The sequence below is a fragment of the Symphalangus syndactylus genome, chromosome 4 (genome assembly GCF_028878055.3).
Source record: "Symphalangus syndactylus isolate Jambi chromosome 4, NHGRI_mSymSyn1-v2.1_pri, whole genome shotgun sequence".
Taxonomy (NCBI): domain Eukaryota; kingdom Metazoa; phylum Chordata; class Mammalia; order Primates; family Hylobatidae; genus Symphalangus; species Symphalangus syndactylus.
The window spans coordinates 35,135,402-35,158,002 of NC_072426.2; the positions used below are offsets into that span (position 1 = coordinate 35,135,402).

At 37.3% G+C, this 22,601-nt stretch overlaps 1 protein-coding gene and 1 long non-coding RNA gene across 2 annotated transcripts in view; one reads left to right on the top strand and one right to left on the bottom strand.

Moving 5' to 3' along the window:
- Nucleotides 1-22,601, bottom strand: part of LOC134736463 (uncharacterized) — a 103,245-nt gene that overhangs the window by 55,264 nt on the left and 25,380 nt on the right. The window lies entirely within an intron of this gene.
- Nucleotides 3,719-21,450, top strand: LOC129480064 (ADP-ribosylation factor-like protein 4A). The gene is made up of 4 exons (XM_055273870.1): nucleotides 3,719-4,288; nucleotides 7,345-7,368; nucleotides 20,500-20,608; nucleotides 21,278-21,450. Exons 1-4 carry the CDS (start codon nucleotides 3,719-3,721, stop codon nucleotides 21,448-21,450), a joined length of 876 nt encoding a protein of 291 aa, XP_055129845.1.

The following is a 22,601-nucleotide window of genomic DNA, read 5'->3' on the forward strand; positions in this document are numbered from 1 at the left end:
AGTCTGCCTGGTTTGAATTCTGGCTCTACCAATTTCTGGCTATGTGGGGAGGTTGTTAATCTCTGCATGCCTCAGTTTCTTAAACTATAAAATAGGAAAAATGAGTAGGAACTAACTCATAAGGCCACTATGAACAGTTAACAATATAGTATCTGTAAATCACTTAGAACAGTGCCTGGTACACATGAAGTGCTTTGTCTAGGAAGTAAATAATAATATTTTTCCTCTTCACTTGGCACTCAGGGGAAAGTTAACCAAGTGAAAACCTGAACATTATGTTCAACTTCTCCCTCTCCTCTACTTTCCAAGTCCAAGTCCTGCCAGTTCTACTTCCTATGTATTTCTTGAAGATATTTGCATCTCCCCATTTCTACTATTCTGTTGAAGTTTGGGCTCTCATCATCTTGTTTCCAAATCTTGACCTCCTCCCACCTACTTTTCAGACAATAATCAGAGTACAAATCTTATCATGTGGCAAAGTCCTTAAATTCCTTCAGTGGTTTCCCATTGCCCTCAGGTCCAAGTCCAAAACCATTAACATGACTAGCAAGGCATTTCCTGAGGTGCCCTTGCTGATTTTTCCATCTCAATTCTTACCACCTCCCACATGGGCACAGGTTGAACTTCCAGTTTTTGGAAAACATCATGATCTCTTGCAGCTCCTAGATTTTGCAAACATCATTTTCTCTGGAACACTCTTCTCCCTCCTCTTCACCTGGCTAAATCCAAATCATCCTTCACTTTCAATGTACAGTTCCAAGCAGCCTTCCCTTCCTATCCAGCCCCACCAGTCTCAGGTGCCCCCACTATGCCTTCCAGTAGTATCCTATGTGGCTACATTCATTGCTTACACCACCATAGTATAGGTAACTCCAGTAAACTGTAAATTCCACAAAGGCAGAGACAAGAACTGTCTTGTACACTAGTATGTCTCCAGTGCAGGGCAGACTGGCTCTGACTTGGACATGGAAGTAGGTTACCATGGGATTGAGTATACATATATTAAGACCTTGATAATGAAGATGGTTGAAAGACAGAGGAAGGACAGGGATCTAGAAAATTGCCCCTAAAAGATAGCTATCAGCTGGACACAGTGGCTCACACCTGTAATCCCAGAGCTTTTGGACACCAGGGCAGGAGAATTGCCTGAGGCCAGGAGTTCAAGACCAGCCTGGACAATATAGCAAGACTCCATCTCTACAAAAAATGAAAAATTAGCTGGGCATGATGGTACCTGTGGTCTTAGCTACTTAGGAGGCTGAGGCAAGAGGATTGCTTGGGCCCAGAAGTTCAAGACTGCAGCAAGCTATGATCATGCCTCTGCAATCCAGCCTGGGTGACACAGCAAGACTCTGTCTCTAAAAAAACCAAAATAATTATTCGCACTCCCACGTTCTAAATGAGAAAACAGAGGCTTAGACAGCTTAAATAACTTGTCCAAGGTCAAAGTCAGACAGCCAGATTCTAGAAGCCACATTACTAACACCAATCCATGCTGTTTTCCAGTGGAAGTCACATGCAACACCAAATCGGACATCCTGGGCTCTAATCCTGATTCTGCCACTTGATACCTGTTGATTTAAAACAAGGAACAACTTCTTTGAGCCTCATTTTTTTTTTTATTTTACAACAGTGTGGTGTTATGATATATATTGGATTTTGGCCCCGTTCCTGGCTCCTGACTCCCATTGCCCTTGTTACAGTCTTTTGTTATAATATTGGGTGTGTTAGGCCTCAGGCACAGGCCTCTTACCTTCTCTTGCCCTCCTTTCCACTGCCCCAAGGAAGGACTCCACTCTTCTCTGCCTTTCTGACTGAGGGTCTTAAGACCCTTCCTGGTTAGGGTCCTACCCCATGCCCTGAGGGAAGGAATGTTGATGTCCTGAAGCTTCCATGAAAACCCAACAGAACTGTATTGAGAGAGTTTCCAGACAGCTGAACACCTGGAGGCTCCTGAAGGGTGGTGTGCCAGGGGGGGGCATGGAAGCTCTGTGTCCCATACCTGGCCCTATGCATGTTTCCATCTGTATCTTTTGTAATGTCCTTTATAATAAACCAGTAAACACAGGTAAATGTTTCCCTGAGCTCTATGAGCTGCTCTAGCAAATTAATTGAACCCAAAGAAGGGTTCATGGGAATCCCAACTTGAAGCCAATTGCTCAGAAGTTCCAGAGGCCCTGACTTTCAACTGTGGGGGAAGGAAGTGGTGGTCTTGTGGGACTAAGCCCTCAACCTATGGGACCTGACACCATCTCCAGGTAGACAGTGTCAGAAATGAATTGAAGTATACCAGCTGGTGTCCAGGCGTGGTATATTGAGGAAAAACTCCCACATCTTTGGTCACAGAAGTCTTTTGTGTTGATGACTGCTGTGGGGGTCTGAGAGCAGAAAAAACTCATGGTTTAACAAAGTTTCTCCCTACACATCAGTTAAATTGTTATCACAACATCTGGTTAGTAAGATTATTAACATGAAATAAGTGACAACTGATAATTTCTGGCCTTTAGAAATTATTCAATTAGTGCTGAAACTATCCCACAATATCTGGTATAGTTATCAACTTTGAGCAAGCATGGGGCTTTTTGGAAGAAACACAATAGTAAAATAAGTCAAATCCATGCTACCAAACTTCATAATTAATGGGGGACTGACTGCAGCCATATCACCCTCTAACACAGGATGTAGTACTTTGTCCTTATCCCCAAAAGGGAAGCCGAACTAGAAAGATGATTATGAATTTCACTTTGAAGATATTTCACAAGTGGGGTTTCCTTTTAGAAACAAGGTTTGCCTTCTTCCATATCTGTTCTAAAAGTCAGTTTCCTCGAAATTTATAGACAGCAAAATCCACCTGATTGCTCTCCTTTTATATTTTCCTAAACTCCCTTACTCTCCTTTCTTCAGTTTCCTTTCTTCAGAAAACAAGTATCGGCCTTGTTTTCCAAATTAACATTGAGCTTCAAAGAATTTAAGTTGCCAAACCAGAGCTACACCCAGGCCTTCAATTCCCATATCAATGTTCCTGTCCATACATGACAACCACATATAAACATTTCTTTTAATTAAGAAAGGTAGGCATGCAGGAAGAACAGAAGGATGGAAGGACGGATAGATGGACAGACGGACAGACAGAAGGAAGGAAGAAAGGTAGGTTTACTTCGAATCTTACTCTTTATAACTCACGGAAATACCATCATTCTCTAAGAATACTTTTAAGCTATGTGCCCTTAATTTTTGTTTATGTGTTTCTTTAGTCAATGTGAACCAAAAGAATTATATATCAAATGATTACACAGGGTCAAAATAGGTGGGCAATCATGGATGAAGGAAGAAAAGTATTAACATTAAATAAAGAAAACATGAATAATAATTCTCTTGGAACGGAGGGGGAAGCAGTTTGACATCTATGATAACCCTTATTAGTGATTAGGGGCGTGCAGGCAGGGGGCGGGGTCTGTCACGTGGAGCTGCCGGACAACCACCCTTAGGACAGTCTGGCGCGTCGCGCCCACCTGGCGCTCAGGCCTCTGCCACTGCCCATGCCTCCCTGGTGCCAGCGAACAGGTATCAGCACACCTCCCCAGCAGCTGAGAGAGACGCTGAGTGAAGGGGAGGGAAGGATGGTTAGTCAGTCTTGTAGTTGGATCACGTACGAAGAGAAGTTCTAAAGCAAGAAGTAGAAAGCGTTTCAATTTGGGACATTTATTTGCAGCTGGAAATGGGGAATGGATTATCAGACCAGACTTCTATCCTGTCCAGCCTGCCTTCATTTCAGTCCTTCCACATTGTTATGCTGGGTTTGTACTGTGCTGGAAAGACAACTGTCTTATACAGGCTGCAGTTCAATGAATTTGTAAATACCGTACCTACCAAAGCATTTAACACTGAGAAAATTAAGGTAAACCTGAGAAATTCTAAAACAGTCACTTTTCACTTCTGGGATGTAGGTGGTCAGGAGAAATTAATGCCACTGTGGAAGTCATATACCAGATGCACAGATGGCATTTTATTTCTTGTGGACTCTGTTGATACCGAAAGGATGGAAGAAGCCAAAACTGAACTTCACAAAATAACTAGGTTATCAGAAAATCAAGGAGTCCCTGTACTTATAGTTGCTAATAAACAAGACTTGGGGAACTCATTATCTCTTTCAGAAATTGAGAAATTATTAGCAATGGGTGAACTGAGCTCATCAACTCCTTGGCATTTGCAGCTTACCTGCGCAATCATAGGAGATGGCCTAAAGGAAGGACTTGAGAAACTACATGATATGATCATTAAAGAAAAGATGAATATCAATACCTATTATATCTGTGTGGAGGAGGTTTTCTCTGGTCTGATTTTGACAAATGGAAAAGTGTCTACAGCCTGGTTTGCCTGTCTGCCCTCCTGGATGCTATTAAAACTTTGTTTTGTTCAACAATCAGATGCCTAACTCTGTTGATTTGTGGAGGATGAGTAAATGCGTGCTTCTTAAAGTGGTATCTTCTCCCTATCCCACAAATCTTTTGGTACTACCATTTGGCGAAGCCAAGCAAGGATAGTAAATTGACCAGAACACAGTTGTAGAAATTTGACCTGAAGTTAGTGAAATAAAACTCTAAAGAGTGAAAAAAAAAAAAAAAAATGTGGACATGGTTCTTAATGCCCCTCCCTCAGTTATTAGAAAATGCTCATTAAAGTTCTGGACTAAGAGTGTGTTTTAAATCACTTAGATTTTCCTTGGCAAGACTGTTCAAAGCCCTAATGGAGAAATGCAGCTGCTCCATCCACTTAGGCCCTAGCTGCCTTCAAAAGAACTCAGAGAAAGTTCTAGCATCTTGAGGAATGGTCATGCAAACCACAGTCTTAAATACATTGTTTATATTTTTCCTTAATGCAGAAATTCAAGAAGAGTGCTTTTCAGGCAGAACATCTAATCTGTTCATAATACATAATGGCCAAACACCCTTTCAAAAACCCATGTAAAAGACAAAATGGCCAACAATATTTGATGTCCAAATGATTTTATTTCCCTTGATAAAAGAAAGAGCTTGTAACTGTACCAACATTAGTCTACAAAGCCTTAAAGCACAGTCAAATTATTAGCCTTTGCTGAAGATTTACAACATGTTTATTATATAGAAATAACCCACGCTCATGAAGAGAAGGCTGGCAAATCTTCAGCTAATCTAAAAAACATTGGCAATACACTTAAGGATGGATAATATTTGTAATTGAAAATGGGAATGGAAAACAAGGACCTAGAATGAAGACCTTGGGAATTAAGAGCAGGACTAGACGAGCTATGAAAGAGACTGAGGATTCATTTCCATAAGATGATAGTTGGAACTGTGAATGCTAGCAAGATCTGCAAAGAAGAAAATGTAAGAACAGAGGACTTTTAATGAAGATGTCAAACTCACCAATTAAGTGCATCTGCTCCAAACACAAAAGAATAGGAAGTAATATATAAGCATATAAATAGAATAACAAAAAATACAGAACAAAATAATAGAGCAACCCTAGCTATAAATAGAAAAACTGTTCTTAGTAAAACTTTTCTCACGGATCAGTTCTCTCCAAAATTGATCTATAAACTCAATTCCAATTAAAATCAAAATTGAATTTTTATGCAAATTGACAAACTGATATCAATTTTTTTAGAAGAACAAGAATAGCTAAGATAATTTTAAATAAGTGTGTATGGAGGTGCACTTTTAGACATCAAGAGTGTTTACAAACCTTAGTATTTAAGACAGTAGGTAAAATGCAAAGAGCTCTACAGGAAAGAAAATGAGTGAAGAATATAATTAGGCATTTAATAAAAGAAGAAATCGAAATAACATTAAATATATTAAAAGTTGTTCAATTTCATTTTAAATTAGGAAAATGTAGCAACTTAAAGCCACAGTGAGATTCATTTCACAACCAAAAATTGACAAAAATTTAGAAACCTCATTATTTCAAGTGGTAAAAGAATATGAAGAAATGTCATCTCTTACCCACGCTTGTGGCATTTGGAGTGGGATGAAGCTATAAAATTCATTAGTACTAATATTTTGCAGAACAATCTGGCAATATCTTGTATAGTTAATGATGTACATATATTTTACTTAACAAATACTTGTATAGTACTTTCTATGTGCCAGGCACTATTAGAAGTTTTTTATAAATATTAACTCATTTAATCCTCCTAACAACTGTAGGTATTATTATCTTTTTACTTTTGATTTTGGTGTAATCTTAGACCTCATGTACACAATATTAAACTAATCATTATCCTTTTTTCATGACACAGTCTCTTCATAGGTCCATTTTTGAACCACGTGAACTTATTACTCTGTTAATTATGTTACAGATGTAACAAGCACCTTAGTATTCAATAGGAATGCTAGGATCTTCACAATAACCTACATCTACCCATATACAATCATGCACCCTGCAAAACAGTGTTAAGTTTAACAATGTTTCAGTGAATGATTGACCACAAATATGATCATGGTCCCACAAGATTATAAATATGATATTTTTACTGTATCATTTCTATGTTTAGATACACAACTACATCCATTGTGTTATATTTGCCTATAGCATTCAGTACAGTAACATGCTGTACAGCTTATAGCCTAGGAGATATAGGCTACAGCCTGGGTGTGTAGTTGACTATATCATCTAGGTTTGTGTAAATTCACTCTATAATGTTTGCACAAGGATGAACTTGAACTCCTGGCCTCAAGTGATCCACCCGCCTCAGCCTCCCAAAGTGCTGGGATTACAGGCACAAGCCATCATGCCTGACCCAGAACTACTATTTAATTAGCATAAAATTTCAGTTACGTAAAATGAATAAGTTAGATCTGCCATACATTGTACTTACAATCACTACTCTATTGTACACCTAAAAAATTGTTGAGGATAGATATCATGCTAAGTATTCTTACCACAAGAAAAAGTTTTAAAATTGATATAGCTAGATTTTATTTCTGTCAGCTGCTATATATTCCGTTTTGTGAATATACCATAATATAAATGAGGAAAGTAAAGCAAGAGGGATTAAGTCACTTGCCCAAGGCAAGGAAGCTATTAAGATATAAAATCAGGGCCGGGCGCGGTGGCTCACGCTTGTAATCCCAGCACTTTGGGAGGCCGAGGCGGGCGGATCACGAGGTCAGGAGATCGAGACCACGGTGAAACCCTGTCTCTACTAAAAATACAAAAAATTAGCCGGGCGTGGTGGTGGGCGCCTGTAGTCCCAGCTACTCGGAGAGGCTGAGGCAGGAGAATGGCATGAACCCGAGAGGCGGAGCTTGCAGTGAGCCCAGACTGCGCCACTGCACTCCAGCCTGGGCGACAGAGTGAGACTCTGTCTCAAAAAAAAAAAAAAAAAAAAGAAGAAGAAGATATAAAATCAGGCCGGGCGCGGTGGCTCATGCCTGTAATCCCAGCACTTTAGGAGGCCAAGGTGGGCGGATCACGAGGTCAGGAAATCGAGACCATCCTGGCTAACATGGTGAAACCCTGTCTCTAGTAAAAATACAAAAAATCAGCTGGACGTGGTGGCACGCACCTGTAGTCCCAGCTACTCAGGAAGCTGAGGCAGGAGAATCACTTGAACCCAGGAGGCGGAGGTTGCAGTGAGCCGAGATCGTGCCACTGCACTCCAGCCTAGGCGACAGAGCGAGACTCTATTTCAAAAAAAAGAAAAAAAAAAAAAGATAAAATCAGCATTTGAACCTAGAAAATACTTTCAGTATCCCTGTTTTAGCCACTATGTAATGCTGACTTTGTTTCTAATGTAATGGGATAGAAACAAATAAAATGTTTGTCAACAGAGAATGGATGTCTACATAGAGGTATATTTGGCTAGGAACAGTGGGTCACACCTATAATCTTAGCACTTTGGGAGGCCAAGGTAGGAGGAGTGCTTGAGCCTAGGAGTTTGAGAACAGCCCTGGAAACACAGTGAGACTGTAACTCTACAAAAAATAAAAAATTAGCCAGATGTGGTGCCACGTGCCTGTAGTCCCAGCTACTTGGGAGGTTGACGTAGGAGGATCACTTGAGCCTGGAAGGTCGAGGCTGCAGTGAGCTTTGGCCATGCCACTGCAGTGCAGCCTGAGCAACAGAGTGGGAACCTGTCTCAAAAATAAATAAATAAATAAATAAATAAATAAATAAATAAATAAATAAATAAAGGTGTATTTATCAAATGAAATCACTTACAGCAGTTAAAAATGAATGAACTGGCTGGGTGCGGTGGCTCAGGTCTGTAATATCAGAACTTTGGGAGTCTGAGGCGGGCAGATCACTTGAGCTCAGGAGTTGGAGAGCAGCCTGGCTAACATGGCAAAACCCCGATTCTACTAAAAATACAAAAATTAGCTGGGCGTGGTGTCGGGTGCCTGTAATCCCAGCTATTTGGGAGGCTGAGGCAGGAGAATCGCTTGAACCCAGAAGGTGAAAGTTGCAGTGAGCCGAGATCATGTCATCATTGCACTCAAACCTGAGTGATGGAGCAAGACTCCATCTCAAAAAAAAAAAAAGAAAGAATGAACTAGAGCCATTCACTTTGTAATTTATATTTGTATGGATTTTAGATTTATATAGATAAACCTCAAAATTATGTTGAGGGAAAAAAGGGCACAAAATTGTATGTACAGTATAAACACAGTTATATGATGTTTGAAACATAATACAAAACAATACTCCACATCCTTTATGGATGCAAACATGCCATTGTAGTATACAAACATGCTTGAGAATAGCAAATTTCAACTTTAAGGTAGTATCCTGGGCATGTAATGAGAAAGAAATCAGATTAGAAAGTATTATAAACTAGGATAAATAGTATTTAAATAATTTATTTCTTAAGAAATATCTGAGGATCGTTACAAGATGGCCGAATAGGAACAGCTCCTCCGGTCTACAGCTCCCAGCAAGATCAATGCAGAAAACGGGTGATTTCTGCATTTCCAACTGAAGTACCTGGTTCATCTCATTGGGACTGGTTGGACAGTGGGTGCAGCCCAAGGAGGGCGAGCTGAAGCCAGGCAGGGCATCGCCTCACCCAGGAAGCACAAGGGGTCAGGGGATTTCCCTTTCCTAGCCAAGGGAGGCCGTGACAGACAGTTCCTGGAAAATCGGGACACTCCCGTCCTAATACTGCGTGCTTTTCCAATGGTCTTAGCAAACGGCATAAGGAAATCCAAAGTAGTTCTTACTTTTACTATCACAGAAAATAGTATAATTTATTGAATTTTTTATGACAGGCAATGTTTTTTTCCCTAAGTTTTAGAAAACTTAATACTTTAATACTTTTATGAAACAAATGTTTTGTGTGCTTCTAACTAGCTGGTGCTTAAGCATTTTTAAAATATGCCTACTGGACAAATCCAGGGCTGCTGCCACCACCATCATCTCCCGAATCTCTGGTAAAAATAACCAAAAAATAGTTAATACAGCCTACCAACCATGTATGACCTACCACCTCCTTTGAGTGATTTAACCAAGAGCTACACACTCAGAAGTCTTCAGAATCCAGGCACGAAAATGTAAATGTGTGAAGCTTTGGGGCTATAGCATCAGTAGGAGCTGTTATTGAGTGTTTCTGCCCCCATGAAAAGGCACTGCAAATTCTAATTTTATTTAAATATCATACTGGGCTATCACACAACCTGTAGGTTAAATCTGCCCATAGACCACTATTTTTTAATCCTGAATTAAACCTATACAGATTTTCTTCACCATGAAGAACTCTATTAATAACTTCACTGAACAGGTCAATTGTGTGTGTGTGTTTATTTCTTTTTAGTGCTATAGAGTCAATTTATGGCATCTACCCACAGATCTGTTAGGTCAAAGTCAGCTCTCCTACACTCCATGGCAAGTCTCCCCATCTTTTACATTTCTTGACACATAGAGAAAATACTGGGTACTGTGCTCAGCAGTTGGGTGACAGGATCATTCATACGCCAAACCCCAGGATCACGCAATGTATCCAGGTAACAAACATGTACCCCCGAATCTAAATGAAATTTGAAAAAAAAAAAAAGAAAACACTACTTGAAATTGCACTCTGGTTGAGTAGAAAAGGCTGCTCAGTACTGTAGGCAAATTGCCAACTCTGAGAATGAGAGGATCAATATCTCTGAAACTCATTCATGAGGGTTACTATGCGGATTAAATTAAAGAACCAATGTAAAGCACTTAGAATCGTACCAGGCACACAGAGAAGATGCACTAAATGTTTGCCACTTTTCACTTACTTAAAATAATGGCATGTCAAAGGTAATTTCTTAAAGGACAATTTTGCCCTACAGAGGGGAGCCCCTGCTGCTCACAAAAGGTAAGGTGAGATGGTCTTTTTCCCAGCCAAAATATATGTCTGGATCCTTGACCTTTTATTATAAAAGGTCAATTACACCTCTTGCATGACTAACAGATTACTTTTCTAATACAGCAATACCAAATACAGTATCCGCATTTTAATTCCTAACCCTGGGCCTTCATCTGCTCTCCTCTTTCCCTCAAGAGCTGAGCTGAGGTTTTTAAAATTTTTAAGAATGAATAATTTAAGGCTGTGGTTCTGAAATGTTTTCTGCTGAAGCACATGCATGCATATACACATGTACCTGCGCCACAAACTCATTTGGGAAAAGAGTTCATTCCTATCTCTTAAACCCAGTAGGAGGGGTTATCAAGAATAGATAGCCTTAGCTGGTAAGGAATATGCCAAGTAGCCCTCTATTCCTCATCACTAGCTAAATTCAAGCCATCATCAAGTTGACTGACCAAAGCTATCTGAACCACATTATTTAAGATCCAAATAGGTGTTATGGGACAGAATTAAAACCCAATGTGTGTTAAGGGATTTTGTTGTTTGAGTGACCAACCATGTATCATCTTGCATAGAACGTTCTTGTGAAGACAATGTCAAATCACTGGGCAGTGTTCCTACATAAGCAATACTGGCATACTTTTTACAGAGCACAGGAGCTCTGCCTTTGCTGACCCCCAGCTGCTGTACATCTTGTTGTTAGACAAGACCAATGTAGCCCAGGGTGTTGGCCTTTCTGTCATGGGCTACCTCAAATGAGGGTCTTCAAACTGGGGCTACTAGGTGTAACCTACAAGGTTCAGGATGACAAATCTGAGCATAGATATTTCTGTATATCTATTTCTAGGTTCTCAATTTCCATTTCTACTTTTTCCTAAAACTGATCTATTAAGAATGTATGGAAGTGTCACACATTCTTCTCCTCTTCTCATAATTCCTGTCTGCCCAATTTACCAACAAAAGCGCAAACCTCTTTTCTACTCTGAATTTTTCTAGGGTGCATGGCCTCAGGGTATAACAACCACTGGGACTCCAAATAAAGGGACAATTCAAATTTTACTGCAGTCAACTTAATAAGGTAAAATCAGAAAGAAATCAGACTCTAACATCTGATTAGCCAATCCTTTTGCAAGTCAGGTATTTCCAATTCTTTGCTTTGAACAAAGCAGAAGGAGAGCAAAATTCAGATGTTAGCTGATTGTTGAAAGTGATTTTTGATAACAGATTGTTTTTGTCATATGATATGGAAGCAGGTCAAAGAATTGAATGACACACACAAAAAATTATTTTATTATCACTTATTAGGCATGTGATGTGGGCTTCTTAAGATTATAGTAATAAAAACAAACAGGAAAAGAACTGCTAAACCCTGTTTTATTCAACTAATAACCAATATTCAAAGAAGACATGTAAAAAGTCTCACCCATCTCTTTAAGAAATGCATTTCCAATAAGATTTTACTTTTTAAAAACATACAATAATGATCAAATCTTTTAATACAATTGTGCTACTTATATAGAATTTATGCTGTTAATTATAATAGAAACTTGAAACCAATAAAAAATTCTTAGCACTTAAAGCCTATGGTCATAGAAAATTTTTAAACAATTCTTTTAAATTAATATACATGTTTATTACCAAGAAGTATAATATAATGATCAATTTTTTTAAAATTAAGTATAAAAACATATTTAGTTAAGATATAATTCCATACAGGAAGAGGAAGGAAATACACATTTAAGGAGAGAAGAAAATGTAAAAGTTGGCTCTCAAAGATCTTAATTCATATATTGTTTAATGATGACTAGAGGTCTTAAATTGTTATGTTATTTTAATTTCATTGGATAAATTTTAAATAATGATGTAATGGTATCATTTTAAAATAACATATTTAACATAAACAGGAAATCACATCATTTACAACTGTTTAAATTCATGGTACAAATGTTAGATGTCAACTACAAAATGTACAAAGAGACAAATAGCTTTTCAAAATTCTTTTAGGGGATGTGAAGATCCCACTGGCTTAGAAGCTCATATAAATGTTGTTATTAACTGTAGACACCTCCAGCGTACATTTCTATACCATCATCTCTCTTTCCCATACCCGCTCCTCTCCCGGTCAGCCTTTGGGGACTTTTTGTTTTTGGTTTTTCTTTTAGTGGGCTAGGGTAGAGAGCCTTTTGCTTCCTAAAGATACATGCATTAAAAATAACTTGAAATAAACTACAAAAGATAAATTAGATATCAATGACCTAAATAATTCCAGCTCAGATAAATACAACTTATAAAGCAATAATTCTCAATTTTCCTCTTAATACAGTAAGTTTGATGGATGTCTTAAGAATTAAAATGTTCACATAATTTAAAATGCCTAAATCTTAAATAAGAAAGTAATATAAAACACACTTCAAGGACAGGAAAGTATACAAACTGGAAATATTTTAAAGTTTTTATTAATTTGTAGCAACCCCTGTAAAAATATCATTTCTCCCCCCTGGAATTAGACTTCAATTCTGCAGCCGATTTGGAAAAATAAGCATATAATAAGCCAGGGAAACCCTGCAAAAGAAGATGGGGCAGAGGTGGCCAGCTGTACAAGATACTAAAACATATTATCAAGTCTCTAATATTAAAACAGTCTGGTATTCAAACAATAATAGGCAGACCAAGCAAGCAAAATACAAAATCCAGAATTACTTCTAATTACAAATGCAAATTTAATATTTGATAAAGATAGGCTTTCACTTCAGGGAGGTAACATTTTAGCAATTGAATAGAAAGAATATAAATTAGACCCATTCTTCATATCATACACTAAGATAAATTCAAAATGAATCAGATATTTAAATGTAAATATGGAAGCTATCTAAACACTAGAAGATAACCTGAGTGAGTTCTTCTATAATCAAGGAATGGAGAAAACTTTTCTAATTAAGATCCAGAACCTAAAAACAATAAGATAAAGAGATAAATTTTAATAGTAAAAATAAAAATTTATATGGCAAGGAGAATAATAAGCAAAGTAAAATAAATGACAAGCTGGTAAAAATATGATTTACATCACAAATGAAGGGATTATTTGTTATACATAAACAATTTCTAGAACAATAGAGAAAAAAGATATTTTTTAAAATGGTCTAGAGAAACAGTTGACTGAAAAAAATTGCTTACTTATACGAAAAAAGTTTTAACATTTCTCATAAGAGAAATGAAAAGGAAAACTTCCAATACATGATTATTTTATTCATTAAATTGGTAAAAATGATGTCTGATGACATATTCTGGGAAACCTGTGAGTAAAAAAAAAAACATTTTCATATGTGGTTGAGAATGTAAAACAGTACAGTCTCAATGAAAGGGAATTTGGCAATATTTGAAGAATTGAAATACTCATTTGCCCTTTGGCTCAACGATCTTGTTTTAGACATTGATCTCACAGATACACTAGAAAAAAAAAACATGAAAAGATACACACTGGGGAAAAAAGAAGAAAAATGAAAAGATGAGGCAATTCATGGCAGGACTATTTATAATAGCACAAAACTGGGAATAATCGAAATACTCAGAAGAAATGACAAGCTAAATAAAATTAGGGTACATTCAACACAATAGCATTTATTGCGGCTATGACTTAATCTCCAGGCTATCTTAAGTAAAAACAGCAAGATGGGATAAGTATGTATAGTATGCTACATTTATCTAAACAAAGGAGAATGTGGCAGACAGCCCCTTCTCTGCTGTGCTGCCCATTGCACCCTTCCAACATATCTTTGTACTTTCTCTAATTAATCTGCCTTCCTTTACCTGCAAAAAAATAAAAAATAAAAAAGGGGATGCAAGTATATATATAAATGTGTATCAAAAGTAGCCTATTATGTTCAAAACTATGAAAAAATTAAATCATAAGCTCTAAAAATGGCTAATTAAAGGGGAAGGAAATAGAAGGAAGAGATACAATTTACATAATTATAAATAAAACTTTACAGCAGAAATTCCTAAAAACAAAAATTAGGCTGGGTGCAGTGGCTCATGCCTATAATCCCAGCACTTTGGGAGTCTGAGGCGGGAGGACTGCTTGAGGCCAGGAGTTCAAGGCCAGCCTGGCCAACATAGTGAGTCCCTATCTCTACAAAAAAAAGTAAATAAAGAAATTAGTCAGGTGGGGTGGCACACATCTGTAGTCTCAGCTACTTGGAAGACTGAGGTAGGAGAATCACTTGAGCCCAGGAGGGTGAGGCTGCAATGAGCTGTGATTTCGCCACTGCACTCCAGCCTGGGAAATAGGACAAGACTCTGTCTCAAAAAAAAAAAAAAAAAAAAAAAAAAAAAAAAAGTGGCCAGTTGGAGGCCTAGCCATACAGAGAGGAACTATGCTAAATGACTTTAAAACAAATAATTTGTACACTATATCCTAAGTGAGATATATGCAAAAGCAAAAAGAACTGGATACAAAACATTGTACAGTAATCATATTGCTGGTGGTAGTGCTGGTTTTGTTATTTTGAGACTGTTGGGTATATACTGTGGGATAAATCCAATGAGTAATTATTTGATATTCTGGTGTTATCATTCTTTGGGTCCTTGAGAAATGTGATTATTGGTGTGTAAAAAAAATACAGATGTAAGATGGGAGACTAGTGATTTAACCCATTATTTTGAAAACTTTCTATATGAACTGCACCAAAAGATAAGCAAATAGTGGATATAAGAGATCTTCTCTTATAGAAGCATTTCAGCTAATAAAGAAAATGAACTATGGGTTTAGAAAAGAAGAATGAATTCTATAATCAGAATATCATCATTTGGTAGTTCCAAAACTTTTGTGGATCTGTGAATTTTTCAACAGTGGCTAAGACCACAAAAAGAGACAACCAGGCAAGTCATTATTTTGCCTTCACACGGAAGAATATACCACAATCTAAAAAGAAGTCTTACAAAATGTATCCAAGCTTGAATCTGATAGAGCTTCTAAATCCAACTACCAGTTTACAGGAAATGCAGGGAATAAAAGAACATATTCAATGATACCACAGGGATGCAATCAACAAAGGACTTAGTTTCATTGACAAATAAATTGCCCAAAATATAAAATCCAGAAAAAGCAGAAACCCACAGATTAAAGAAGACTCAGGAGATATATCAATTAATCAAAATGTATGGACCTTCTTAGGATCCTAATTCAAACAATTAAAAAATATTATGATATTTATAAGACAATTGGAAACTTGAATTTAGTGGATATTTGATAATTTCCAAATGGATCAGAAAAATATTGAAGAAATTATTATTGAAAGTTTAGGTATGATTGAAGATTTAGGTATTGTAAGTTTAGGTTTTGGGGGTTTTTTAAATTTTTATGTCTCAGAGATATAAGTGAAATATGTGGGGCTGAAACGTTAAGAAGTCTTTCATTTGCTTCAAAATAATACAGGAGAAAGGAAAGTAAGGTATAACTGAAACCAGACTAGTCATGTGTCTATAATTGTTATGGTTGGTGACAGGTAGATGGGAGTTCATTCTACTACTCTGCCTGATTTTGTATGTTTTAAATTGTCCACAATAAACAGTCAACCACAGCATTTGGTTTCTATCTTCAAACACCAAATTTATTTTGATAACTATTTCCTGGATATAAGCTCTTCTTTAAAACAATGATGCTACAGAATCTAAAAAGAAATAAAAAGTGTACATTTTTATTATGAAGTATTTTAAAAATACCAAAAAGCATAATAGAACAGCTATGTATCTACACCTAGTATAAAATATATAAGAAATACAATGTTACCTCAATTGTATTTCACCCTCTGTGCACTTCTCCCTGCCCTCCCCAAAGGTAACCACTGTTTTGAATTTAGTGATGAGTAGTTCCATATTTGTAGTAGCTAGTCTTCAAAGACAGTGTTCCAATGAACACCTCCAGGTGTTCACGCCCTTGTGCAGACCCGTCTCCTTGAATTGGGGCTGACCTTAACACTGGCTTTTGATCTGATAGGATGTGGTGGAACTGATACTATGTGACTTCTTGGGCCAGGTCATAAGAAGCCCTGCAACTTCCATTTGGGTTGCTTGGAGTACTTGCTCTTAGGCCATTGCTTTTGGAGACAGCTGCCACACTGTGAGAAGCCCACATCACATGGGGAGGCTATGCTCTCAGCCCTTATATCTTGCCTCTTATATCTTATTGCCTCTACAAAAGTTAATTCTACATTGCCAGATAAGCATAAGCTTAATAATACAGACGTGGTATCAAAATCAAACATAGGCTGTTAAGCCTCCAAGATGTTTTAAAGTCAATATCGTAGGTAATGTCAAGTACAGTGTTTTTAATCTTTTCACATCAATATCAGTTTTATTTCTCTTTTTAGACTATCTCAATTTAATACCAGCTGAAATAAACAGACCTATAATACATTTTAATCAATCCAGATTGAATATTTAGCTTGCATAAATAGCAGCAATCAACATATGCCTATATTCTGCACGAAGTTTAGTGTAATTACACAAAAAAACAAGTATCTGAGAAATAGAGCTTTTAGAGTAAAATGCCTTTATACCGAAACTCAGAGGAAAAAAAATAACCCCAGAAAAAGCAATAGATAATGAGGGTGAAGTTAGAAAAACCTAAAGAATTTTAATAACGTTGTCCTCCTGACCTTTTCCAACAAAGAAACTCTACAAAGAGGAAGTATAAAGGTCATTCTAGGAAATGAGTGTGAATGAAAGGAGAATCCAGATGCATCAGACTGTTAATGTTCCACTCAGATTTCAAATTCATTTTAATTCAGCAGGGGGTTAGCCAGTAATTTTCCTTTAACAATACTATGCTATCACTGTGGGACAATTACAACATATTTTATTAATAGACCTCCTAGCACTCAAGTTAGGTGCAAACAACTGAAAAATAATCGTGTTTTAAAGTTAGAACTAGATCATAGTTAGTATCCATCATTCTCTACATGAATCAAAAGAATCTTCAGAGTTGGTAAAATGAAATATTTTTAAAGCTTTTAATCTTTATTAGGAAAATGAAAGCCAACTAACCCACTCAGGGACAAAAAATAGCTTTCCTAGAAAAGCTAAAAATAAATGAATTACTTAACTTTCCAAATATGCTATGAATATCATTGTTTGAGAGATATTATCTTTAATGCTTGATTATTCAATATTAAAGGCTGAGATTTCTCAGAATTTTATCAAGTTAGATTTTTATAAGACTGTAAGTCTGTTGTCTTTTCTGAGTTAAGTGAGAATTCTTTCCCTAAAATACCTTAGTTTCTTTTTAAACTTCAGTACCTGTTTTGATTTATGTCCGTAGAAGGGAAGACAAGTTACTTCTATAACCATTGACTTAAATAAATAAAGGTGATGATGATAATAACAAACATTTCACCTAACATTCACAGAGTAACAGACACTATATGATTTTTAAAATAATATTCACATTTAATTCACATGAGTATCCAATGAAGTAGGTATAATATTATTATTCCTGATTTAAGATATAGGAAATTTAGCATATAGGAAAACAGAGGCTCTAAGTTATGATGAAACTAACTCAAGCACTGTTTCCAAAGTCTATGTCCTTAATTAACCATGACACTCAAATGTCTTTAGAATTTATGACACGTTTCCTTACTTAAAACTTAGATAATGGCATAGAGTAGATATGTTTTTTCCCCCACAAAATATGAATGTACAGAACCCACTATAACCTCCCTTCAAGCAAGCAGCATCTATCTGTACAAGCCCATCTATTACAAGGAAAAGCTATCACCAGTGCTGTTATGGACCACAGTGATTTAACCTCAGGTATCATTATACATTCCCAGTTTTGTTTTCTACTATAGGTTTTTTTTTTCTTTTTTTTTTTGAGACAAAGTTTCACTGTCACCTCCACTGAGTGCAGTGGTGTGATCATGGCTTACTGCACCCTCGACCACCCAGGCTCAGGTGATCCTCCCACCTCAGCCTCCTGGGTAGCTGGGACCACAGGCACACACCATCATGCCTGGCTAATTTTTGTATTTTTTTGTAGAGACAGGGTATTGCCATGTTGCCCAGCTGGTCTCAAACTCCTGGGCTCAAGCAATCAGCTCGCCTTGGCATCCCAACATGTTGGCATGAGCCACCGCACTGGCGTGCACCACTGCACCCAGCCTCCTAAAGGTTCTTATTTTCTGATTCTCTCTTGACAGAGTAGAAGCATGGCCATCTTGGATAAGCACCGCCATTCTAAAGTTCCCCTTGATCAAAAACTACCTAAATCCAAAGGGCATCAGCCTATTGGCTAAGGTCAGCATGACCATAAACCACAAATGATATCTCTGACCAGAAACATTCCAACCATAAGATAAACCCCCTCCCCGACCAGAGACATGCCAGCCCCGAGGTAACCTCCCTCCCTGCTGGAGAGATGTCAGCCCCAAGATAACCTCCCCTCTGACCAGAGATATTCCAACCCTGCCATAAACTTCTCCCCAACACAGAAACATCCCAAGCCTGTGATAAGCTCTCTCACCAATAAATACTCCTAGTCTGTAAGAGAGAATGCTCCTGACCAAAATCAGCCAGAAGCCCCTCTCGGTATATTCTTCCAAAATAAACCTGTCTTTGACTGTTGAGCCACTTTTCATGTTTCTTTCTTCTTTCTTTAACCCTTACATCTCTCCTTCATATTTTAGAGTATAGTAGGGATAATGTTTGTGTAATAAAGCTTTAGATGTTATGAGTAGTAAGATTATCTTTTCCTATGGCCTTCATTGTTCTCAAGATGGCCACAATTACTACTATTGTTTCCAGTAGACAAATTGTTCAGGTTTATTAGACAATTAACAAAGCCAAGTCAAACAACCTGTAGAACACATAATAACTAATTAAAGCACAGTAAGTTCAGGTCTGTAAATGAGTTTGAACTTGAAATTCCCTGGCATAGTTTGAACATAATTTGACTATATATTTGAAACCAAAGCAAATGAAGATGATATATATGTGTGTTCATATATACATGCTTATATTTCAAACCTAATAATAATATATAACATGTTTATATGTAAATATTCCTTCACTATAAATTCTAGGAGTTCACAGTCAATAATTACAGTAATGCCACTTTTTTGCCAAAAAATAATTTTTAAAAAACCAACAATCTAACTCTAATCTTACAGTCAAAAATCACTGAATAATTTGGATCATGTAAAATCCAATTTTAGACTACAGAAGTCCTAATATGAAATTATTAACAAGCTACATAAAATCATTCAATTTTTGAAATCTGGATCCTCAAAAGCCAATCAATATGAAAACTTACATCGAAATATGACATTTTAACTAGTCACTTTAAAACCCCATTTGTCACATTTCAATTGGCTACCTTGCTTGAGTTAATACAAACACAAGTGTGGAGCAGGTATGTAAATTAGAGCCTCAATTGTAAACTTGATAAAGTGATTTAAATCTAAAATCATCAAGAGAAAACACTATAATAATTAACAGAACATGGCAGAACTGCAGATACTCTGACTTGGGCCAGCATAGAAAGTTTTCCTGAAACTCCACAAAATACAGTTCTGATACACTTAAACATGATTATAGATTTAAAATGCCAATTTTTAAAAAATTCAAGTTGATTTTGAAATAATTTCTGTGCATATTATGAGCTTTTTTAAGCTAGCAATTTGTATGTTTTGCTGTTGGTGTTTTCTTTCCTAAACAAAAACTTCATTCCAGAAGTTTTATTGCTGCAGGAATTTTCCTTAGTTCAGCTAAAGACAAGGTCCTAGTCACAGAACCACAAAAAAATTAGGCTCGCAGACAATTTGAAGGGTGAGAAAAACAAGATTTGGACAAAAAGGAAAAAAAGGGAAACAGGGACACTCTGCAAAGCCAGAATCCTGCTAGTGTGCTTACTGCCTCACAGATCGAATCCCAGTTACCACACCCTGGGACAGGAGAGGCCAGGCTCCTCCCCACTGCAAAGGACATGAACTTCCCATGTCTCCACCCCGTATGCGTTCCTCCCAATGTGCAGGCTGTCAGAGGTTCTGCCAGGGAGCCCTTCCCACTTGGCTGTCTCATTATCATATTTACCTCCAACCTTGCTAAGATACCCAAACCTTAGTCAAATCCAGAATTCCATTAATTTCCCATCTGTTTTCAAAGTTCCTTTGCTGCTATAACAGGTAGACAATCCTGCCTACCTACAGAGAAATCCTCTCAAGTCAAAACACAAAGCTGAATATAATTCAATGCATTCCATGTTTTTGGAATGTCAGAGGTACAACACCAAAGGTGAGAAAACAAAATCCATGAGAAGAAATGGTCAAAACAGAACCTCACAGGGGAGAATACATTTAACATAAGCCCTGAAGAATGAGTTGAGTTTCAAAAGGTAGAGATTTTTACCTCCAAGAGCCCCAAAAGTTTCTCAGAGCAGATAAAAGAAAACCCCCCTCACGAGGCCAGCAGGGGAAGGGGAAAAGCAGTCATTTTGAAATACACCCAGAACATTCTGTTTTCCTTAATAAAGAGTTTCCTCAATGGAATCTGATTTGCCAGAGCCTGACTTGGGGTTTACCAGATCCTAACCCACCTGAGGGAAAAGAAATACCCAAATTCCCGTACCCCCTAGCATTTCTGTCTCACCTAAGAGGGAAAAGAAAGGCTGAGAAGCACTCGTGAAGGCACAGCTCAGGAGTACAGGCACATTAAAAGACTGAGTGAGACCCAGTCAATCTGGCTTCTGTGTAATAACAGGAAATTACACGTGAAAGAACTGCAAGCCTCAAACCTTATTTAAGAAAGAGTCTCTAAGGAAACCTCAAGGCAACAGGAGAGACAAAAACAAAGACACTATAGGGTATTTCAGCCACCACACCAAAGCTACATCAAACAGTAAACACAACCTGATTTCTAGCAAGATAAACACAAAACCTCACAATAAAGGCCTATTGATTTCAGTGCCTTGTACACAATTCATTGTGTCTGGCTATCAAAAACAAAATAACAACAACAACAACAAAAACTTGCAAAGAATACTAAAAGGCCAAAAACAGTTTGAAGAGACACAGCAAGCATCAGAGCCAGACTCAGATATGACAGAGATGTTGGAATTACTAGACTGGAAGTTTTAAGCAAGAATGATGAATATACTAAGGGCCCTGTATTAGACTATATCTATATCTATATCTATATCATGTATATCTATATCTATATCTATCTACATAGTTTACCCTTGAACCACATGGAGATTTGCCTAGGGCACCCACCCCTGAGCAATAACAAAGTTGTACAAAACTTTGATTCCCCAAAACTTAGTTATGACTAGACTACTGTTGACTGGAAGCCTTACCAATAACATAAATAGTTGATAAACATATATTTTGTATGTCATATGTATTATGTACTATATTCTTACAGTAAGATAGAGAAAATAAGATGTTATTAAGAAAATCACGACCAGGTGCAGTCTGAAGCAGGAGGATCCCTTGAGCCCAGGGGTTTGAGACCAGCCTGGGCAACATGGCGAAACCCTGTCTCTACAAAAATAAAAATAAAAATTAGTCAGGCATGGTGGCACATGCCTGTGGTCCCAGTTACTCAGGAGGCTGAGATGGGAGGATTGCTCAAGCCCAGGAGGTTGAGGCTGCAGTGAGCCATGATTGTGCCACTACACTCCAGCCTGGCTGACAGAGTGAGACTCCATCTCAAAAAAAATAAAAAAAATAAGAAAAAAAAGAAAAGAAAAGAAAATCATAAGGAAGAGAATATATATTTATAGTTCCATATTGCATTTATTAGTATCATAGGTTTACATCATCTGTTTACAAGATGAATCATCTGTCTGAAATGATGGGCAGCCACAGCTGTAGACCTCAATCTAAGGTGACATATCAAGCAACTCAACTTTTTCTTTTGATGACATGACTTTTTTCTGCTTCTTGGGAGCACTTCCAGCATCACTAGTGGCCCTTTGTATGGGTCCCACGGTGTTACTCAAGGTTTACAGTATTGCACTAACCAGAGTGAAAAATAAATAAGAACTGTAAGAGAGCACTTTTTACTGCAATACACAATTTACTGGAGAGATGAACTGCTCACACAGAGATGATTAGCATCACAGGGCATTTTAAACAGATACTCAACACTTGAGCTCATCACAGTAGCAACAGGAGTTGACTACAGAATTATTACAGTAGTACAGTATGTAATACAGGTAATTTTATAGAGTTAGGATTTAATACTGCATCTTTACAGTTGTTTACCTTTCTCTCAAGCGTAAATG

Bases quoted from the DNA above. Each gene is read 5' to 3' on its own strand.
- LOC129480064 (XM_055273870.1), top strand. From the start codon at position 3,719: ATGGGGAATGGATTATCAGACCAGACTTCTATCCTGTCCAGCCTGCCT. The intron at 4,289-7,344 runs ATGAATATCAAT...ACAGAGTGAGAC, and splicing joins ATATGATCATTAAAGAAAAG to TCTGTCTCAAAAAAAAAAAA. The intron at 20,609-21,277 runs GTGAGAAAACAA...TATTGATTTCAG, and splicing joins TCAGAGGTACAACACCAAAG to TGCCTTGTACACAATTCATT.